The sequence below is a fragment of the Pygoscelis adeliae genome, unplaced genomic scaffold (genome assembly GCF_000699105.1).
Source record: "Pygoscelis adeliae isolate BGI_AS28 unplaced genomic scaffold, ASM69910v1 Scaffold218, whole genome shotgun sequence".
Lineage (NCBI taxonomy): Eukaryota > Metazoa > Chordata > Aves > Sphenisciformes > Spheniscidae > Pygoscelis > Pygoscelis adeliae.
Genome location: NW_008825433.1, coordinates 4,153,560 through 4,160,891, shown reverse-complemented (window position 1 = coordinate 4,160,891; position 7,332 = coordinate 4,153,560). Strand labels below are relative to the sequence as shown.

General features: G+C 50.1%; 1 protein-coding gene across 1 annotated transcript in view; it reads left to right on the top strand.

The window, feature by feature from the left end:
- The first annotated feature begins 676 nt into the window (after positions 1-676).
- The window catches only part of TCTE1 (t-complex-associated-testis-expressed 1), a 7,043-nt gene continuing 387 nt past the window's right edge, over positions 677-7,332 (top strand). Inside the window, exons 1-3 of the mRNA XM_009331069.1 lie at positions 677-857; positions 3,501-4,069; positions 5,161-5,610. Coding sequence (XP_009329344.1) covers positions 677-857; positions 3,501-4,069; positions 5,161-5,610 — 1,200 coding nt within the window. The remainder of the gene's footprint in view (positions 858-3,500; positions 4,070-5,160; positions 5,611-7,332) is intronic.

Sequence of the window (7,332 nt, the reverse complement as noted above, 5' to 3'; positions counted from 1 at the left end):
CTCTGACAGTGGTCAGAAGCAGATGCCTGGAGAAGAGTAGAAAAACAATGCAAGTATGTGAGTTTCTTTCCTCCAGCACTCTCCCCACCTCCAGCTGTGTTCAACTCACACTGAGCCAGATGTGGTTTCTGTGCATTGAATCATTCTCAAGGGGTTTCTCTTCCATGGACTTGTCCTGGAACCTGCACAGACTCTCAGCATCCACAACATCCCGTGGCAAGGAATTCCCCAGTTCAACTGCAGACCGTGTGAAGAACCATTGTTTTCCTTTGCTTTAAACCCAGCTCCTGCCAGCTTCACCTATTTCTTTTACTGGAAAAGATAGTAAACAATCAATTCCTGTCCATCCTCTTCAACAGCACTCTGAATTAACACCACGTTATTATCTGCTTATTACACATGGTACCTAGAGACCTCTTTGGACAGGGCGGTGTATAAAGATAAGGCTGAATAACAGTTGTTTTGCTTCAGTGCTTCCAGTCCAAGCAGAGGAGGCAGGCAAAGGGCAGGGGCCAAGTGCATTACAGGAGAGCACTGTGAGCAGACCATTCTTATCGCTGGCCTCTTTCTAAAGTTGCCTTTTTCTTTTGCAGGCAGCCCAGCTCGAAAATGTGGTGGTGACTCTCAAGCAATTTTCCTCTTGCTTCTCCTGAAGGAGAAGTGTTTCCTGAGCAGGATGCAGCAGCCAGCGGCTGGTGACAGGAGCACAGCCGTTCCCTCGCCGTATCCATCCCAGGCCGGCTTTGCTGCTCACTCGTACTATACACACCGCGTCATTGAGGATCCCGAGTGGTCCCTCGCCACTGTCCCCCATCTCACTGAGCTCTGCCTCCAGCACATCGTTCACAATTTTGAAAGTAAGCGGGAGCGTGTTTCCCCTGGGACACATGGAGAGAGAGTGTCAGTCCCGGGGAGCAGAGGGTCAACGAGGCAGGCAGATGCATCTAAAAGGCAGTGTGGTACCCAGCCCTGCCAAAGGAACAGATGGGGAGAAACATCCCCTCAGGCAGCTAGTTAAACAAACTGTTCAGTTGCTAAGTATGGACTTGTACACTCCAGGGATGGCTGTAGTCCTCTGGGCTGCTATCCAGGATGGGACTCTGCCCTAACCTTGTCCTATCATTTATTCTTCCTTCTGTGCTCTGCTGGACTCACTCACCTCAACCGTGGCTGGGGCTGTGAAGTCGCTGTTTCCTTCTCTTGATTCACGCATGCATTATGGTAGCACTCAAGGATGGAGCCCCATTGTGCCGAGTGCTGTACAAAGAGTTGGAGAATTGCTCCCTGCTCGGAGGAGCTACCATCTCAGATACATATTGTACTCACAGTCTCAGGCCTTCTTCATGGCTTTTGGTGGTGATGTGACAAGTTATATCCTCAGGCAGGGAATATGCTTTTGAAGCAGGTGGACTGATGGATGAAGCACAGCAGAACAGAAAAAGCATGTCTCACCTGGGAACTGACTGGGAGAGGGAAAGAAAGGGCCTACCTGTCTTTTTGGCTGGCTCAGTGGAGTGGCAGCAAAGACCAAAGATAGGTCTAAGGCTATGTCTACATTGGGACTGTAAGACAGTATAGAGGAGCTCAGTGCTGCCTTACGCCAGGAGCTGATGGTACTTGGGGGTCTGAGCTGGCAGACCCTTACAGTCCTATCAGCCTGGTCAGTCAGTCTGATGCCAAATGGATTGGACCTGTGTTGCGTGCGCGTAAAAGCAGTGTGCTCGGTGTCTTGGGGACCCTCATACCCTCACCTGAGCTGTGCAGCTGCATCTTGCTCACTGGTGCTGCCTGAGTGAGCCCGCGTGAAGCTAGCCCAGTTCTGCCCATACGTGTCCCACCTCTGCTTGTGTTGTGGGACTTTGCAGAGAAGGTCACTGCAGTGCCAGCTGTAGGACACTGGAGAAGACACTCCAGGAAGAGGCTGTGGTAAAACTCTGGGAGTCCTTAGGAAGGAATTGCCACAGAGACAGAGGAAATATAAAGCAAACCCCACTTTGTGTCTCAAAATCTGATTTCCCATGCGCAGATAGGCCTCTCCACTGATGATTTCTGTTACTCAACACTATCGTGTATGTGTCACCAAGCATTCATGGTGTGAGTACACACGGCTTTTCTCTGGTATTTCTTACTGCAAAGAACTTCCACCAGACAGAAGCCAGCTGAGACTTAGGATAATGTCGTGGTTTAAGCCCAGTCGGCAACTAAGCACCACACAGCCGCTCGCTCACCCTCCCCCCGCCCCGGTGGGATGGGGAGATAATAATAATTGTAATGGAAAGTAAAACAACGAGAGAGAGAGAGAGAAACAAAACGTGGGGCGGGGGGAAACAAGCGATGCAACTGCTCACCACCCGCTGACCGATGCCCAGCCAGGCCCTGAGCAGCGATCGCTGCCCCCCGGCCAACTCCCCCCAGTTTATATACTGAGCATGATGTCACATGGTATGGAACATCCTATACTGAGCATGATGTCACATGGTATGGAACATCCTATACTGAGCATGATGTCACATGGTATGGAACATCCTATACTGAGCATGATGTCACATGGTATGGAACATCCTATACTGAGCATGATGTCACATGGTATGGAACATCCTATACTGAGCATGACGTCACACGGTATGGAACATCCCTTTGGCCAGTTTGGGTCAGCTGTCCTGGCTGTGCCCCCTCCCAGCTTCTTGTGCACCTCCAGCCTTCTCAGTCGGTAGAGCAGGGGAAGCTGAAAAGTCCTTGACTTAGTATAAACACTGCTTAGTAACAATTAAAACATCGGTGTGTTATCACATTATTCTCATGCTAAGTCCAAAACACAGCACTATGCCAGCTACTAGGAAGAAAATTAACTCTATCCCAGCTGAAACCAGGACAGACAAGCATTGGGAAAGAGACTGAGGGGAGAAAGCTCCTGGAAAAAGAGAACTTTTTTTAAACAAGGTGGATCTAAAAGCTAAGAGTGGGTCTTAGTGGAAAGGAACAGGAATCAGTCTGGGGTAAGACAGACACATGAGTAAAGATAAAAAGGCACAAGGACTTGCAGGAAGAGCACACAGACAGTCGTTCTCAAATATCATCCTTCAATATGCTTAGAAACCAAAGGGAGAAAGTTCAGCAAATGACAAGCCAAGCTCTCCCATCGCTGTAGGGCTGAATTAGCTTTCTTGGGAGCAGAAGTCCTGCTCTGAATATAAACTGCATTCAAACTAAATTTAAACTGGGAGCTAAGTTACTGATGCAGTTCCCAAATATTATGGGAGCAAACCGATTAGACTGATGTTTTATTGTAAAAGTTAGAAATCCTACACAGAAATGTAGGAGATGAATCCTACACATTTTTTGCCAGCTTAGCTCCCTGCACCAGCCACTGGCAACTGAGAAGAGTTAGTATCAGCAGAGGAGAGGGCACGGGCACACATCTGGGGGCTCAAGCAGAACCATAGTGCCAGCCATGGTTCCTACAGCCCAGACCAACCTCTCCTTCTCTTCCTCCCCTCCAGAGAACCCTATTTTGGACTGTCTTCTGCCTGAGCACCAAAGGAAGGTGCTGGACAGACTCTCCACTGGCCTTCCGCTCGCTGTGACTGCCAACCTAATAAGCGATGAGGGCTACTGGAAGAGGTGCTGCACTGACCGCTGGCAAGTGTGTGACATCTCCAACTATGGAGACAGCTGGAAACGGATGTTCTTCGAACGTCACCTGGAGAACATCCTGAAATGTTTCATCCCTAACACCACAGACCCCAACCAGGTCCTAGAGCTCATCCCGCTCTGCAAAGACTATGTATGGAAACTGGAGGTTGATCAGTTCCTGCCACCAGTGAAGGTGGATCAAAAGGAGGAGAGGGATGACGTCTCTGATACAGGGAGTGATTTTGGGCTCGGTGAGGTCTCCGTGCATCACTACGACCTGGGAGTCCTCATTACTGCTCTCCCTCACCTGGAGGAGCTTCATCTCACTTACGGCGTGAAGGACTGTGGCATGAACTTCGAGTGGAACCTCTTTAACTTCACCCACCAGGACTGCTGCAACCTGGCTGTTGCTGTGAAGATGTGCCACAACTTGAAAGTAACGTATCCCAAACTGAGCCTTTCTTCCTCAGCTAGATCTTCAAATTGCTCGGGGAACAGAAACCCAGGGACCAGTTTTGCTTTGCACCCTTCCCTTTGCAAGCTGCAGTCTGGCAGAGCGCAGAGATGTTAACTTGCTGGCCTAGCGCTGAGTATCTTGTTCTGCATATGTCCTTGTTAGAACAGGTTGTCAGAGAGTCAGTGAGAAAAATACTTGCTCCCACAAAACATGTTGCCGGTAGCCCGAGAGAAAGCAACACTCCTGTTTTAACTCCTCACATAGTTCTGGGAGGGAGGAGAGGAGAAGCCCAGGGAGAGTTTTTCATAAGGAATTTTTGGTGGTTGTGCTCAGTAAATACATATCAACACGCCTCAGAGCAGCAGACACCCCCAAGAAGGGCATGGGAAAATATTCACATTTGCCTTAGAGTGATGAGGCTTTTTCTTTCTGGGCGCTAACGCAATCTTCAGTTCTGTGGCAACTGCAGTGCAGATACTCAGCCCCTCCAAAACGTTAGCGGGCATTGCTATCCAGAGCACAGCCAGAGGGAGCTGGCTGAACGCTCTCCCCACAGACTGGCGTGCTTTCGGAAATATTTGTCTGCTTGGCTTCCAGAAGAGAAATTACTTCTCCTGTGGCTATTGAGGTGCCCTGGCCACAAAGGACATTGCCCTTCACAAAGAGCACTGTGGGTTAGCACTGGTGCATGTGGTTATTCAGACAGTGTTCGACTGCGATCTGGGGTGAGTTCTGCTGTTACCCTCTGCAGACATTTGGGCAGCTTTATCTCATTTTAATTTAGCCCCCTGTGTCAGAGATCTCGTGGAGTCTGAGGAGAGGAACAGGCGTTTCCAGGAGATGAACCATTTCTCCCTAGAACAGGCACGGGACGTCAGTGGCATGTCCTGCCTGCTGGAAGTATGTGCCTACTATAAAAGCAACTACTTGAGTCTACTGACTAAAGGTGTCTGAAGTGAAGGGAGGTGAATCCTGCCTGGTGGGCCATGGGCTTAACTCCCTTGAGGTCTTGTACAAAGCTCAGTCCAAAGCGCTGGCTGTTTCAGCGTCCCTGTCCTTTATCCCCACAGGTTTTCAAGCTGACACGAAGCAAAGTGGATGATGACAAGACCAGGCTGCTGGTCCGTAACTTGCTCGATCATCCCTGCTTGGTGGAGCTGAATTTGTCCCACAATCTCATCAGGGACAAGGGGGCACGAGCTGTTGGCAAGTTGATCAACCGCAGCAGATTAGAAACCCTCGATCTGTGTAACAACCAGATCCATCACCTGGGGGCTCAGGCTCTTGCTCGAGCCCTGGCTGAGAACTCCACCCTGACCTCCCTGAATCTGCGCCTCAACTGCGTGGAGGATGAAGGCGGGGAGGCGATCGGCCGTGCCCTGCTGACCAACACCACCCTGAAGTCCATCCACCTGGGAAGTAATAACCTGTCAGAGCCAACCGCTACGCTTTTCTCCCAGGTCCTGGCTCAGAACACCACCGTGACGAGTATCAACTTCTCATGCAACCATTTGGGGCTGGTAAGAGAAATCCCTTCTCCCTGCAGTTTGTGAGCCTGCGTGGTGGCGGCGGTGCAAAGCAGATGCTGAGCTTGCCCTGCCTCAAAGCCTCAGAGGCAAATGCATCCCTCACTTTGCAGTGTTGCTGCGATAACAATCAGTTGCGAGCAGGGAAGAGACTCTAGCAGACGGCAGGAAGGAGAAGGGCATCTTCTGTGTACGCACACACATTTATCTCACTCATTACATCTAGCTCTGTTCACAGGGCTCTCGATCTGAATCTGGTTTCCAGGCTTTGGGCTTCTGGGCAGAGAGGGATTTTCCCCCCAGGAAACTGAAAACCAGGGAATATGTCTGGGAAAAATCACAGCCGCTTCACACACGTGGGAGTAGATAATAATGATAGGCGGCATGAGACGAGAGCCTTATGCATCTCCTCTGTGCTTTGGATCTGCTGTGCCATCTGTCACTCAGCAGCACACAGATAGTGTCACCCTTCCCAGAATCTCTCCTGTCCGTCACGCGCTCAGAGGAGACTTAGAAAATTGGCTCGGTTGTTGAGCTCCTTTAGCTCACCCTGCAGCTCTGGAGCGGTGCGGTAGGTCAAAAGTGTCACATCTGGGTGCCTACAAGTGGCTTCTAAGCCACAGACTTACATTTTCTAGACAGAAGAGCATCCACAGATCTTACTACATCCCCAAGAGCTGCAGTATGCAACATGCCCACAAACCAGACCGCTTCTCTTCTGCTGATTAAAAAGAGCTTTAGAAATCTGAAACTAGACAGCCAAATGCAATCATGCTGGCTTTTAAACTTTCTGTGCTGCCTCAATTTTTCTCACTGTCACAATAAGAAGACAGCAAGACCAGCTGTCCCTGCTAGCAGGAATATTGGCATCAATGTGTTTGACAACGGTTTTAAAAGGATTTGATGGCAGAAAACCTTTTGTGAGTTCTGAGGTTTGTGATCCTAGACGTGGAAAACCATTTGAGTGTAATGATACAAGGGGGCAAAGGTTGGAAAGGAGAATCTCTGTGCTTAGCATCTTCCTTCTGATGAGCTCTCCTGGTACCCATTTGTGAAGCTCCACAGCAGCCCAACAAGTGGGCTGGTGGTATTATCTTTGTGGAAATCGGGGGGTCTTTGCTGGAGATGCATCAAATTCTGACCTCCGTACCCCATTAAAAAGAGACTCCTTTCCTGTCCTTTTTGCCCTGTCCTTTTCAGAAGAAGGTCAAAGAGGCAGGGTGCTGGGATGAGGGGACTGCCTGGATGGAGGAGATGGGGCAGGAGGTGTATTTGGTACCTGAAAGAGAATGGCTATGGGGGAAAAGAAGTCAAATTGTCACATCCCTAAAGGCAATGATTCAGGTAAGGGAGGGAAATTTCCCAAAGTGAGTTGCCTCCCTAAGGCTATCTGCATTGCATTTTCTGTCCCATACAGGCTGGACTTCAGTTGCATGAGATGTTCCCCCCAGGAAAGCCCACCCAGCAACCAGGCAGGAGACTGCCAGCACTGGGGCTCTCGCCACTGCCGAGATGAGGAGCAGCATACTAATCACACTGCCCTTTGTCCCCAGCCAGCAGTGAGCTGGGGACCAGGGGACAGGGGAGAGCAGAGACTCCTCTCAGGTTATCATCGCCAGCCATGCTATTAACCAGCCTGAGCTTGAGGACTCCTGACACGGTACCCAGAGGGAGTCATTAGCATGTGTCATATCACTGAGCGCTGCATAAGGTTAC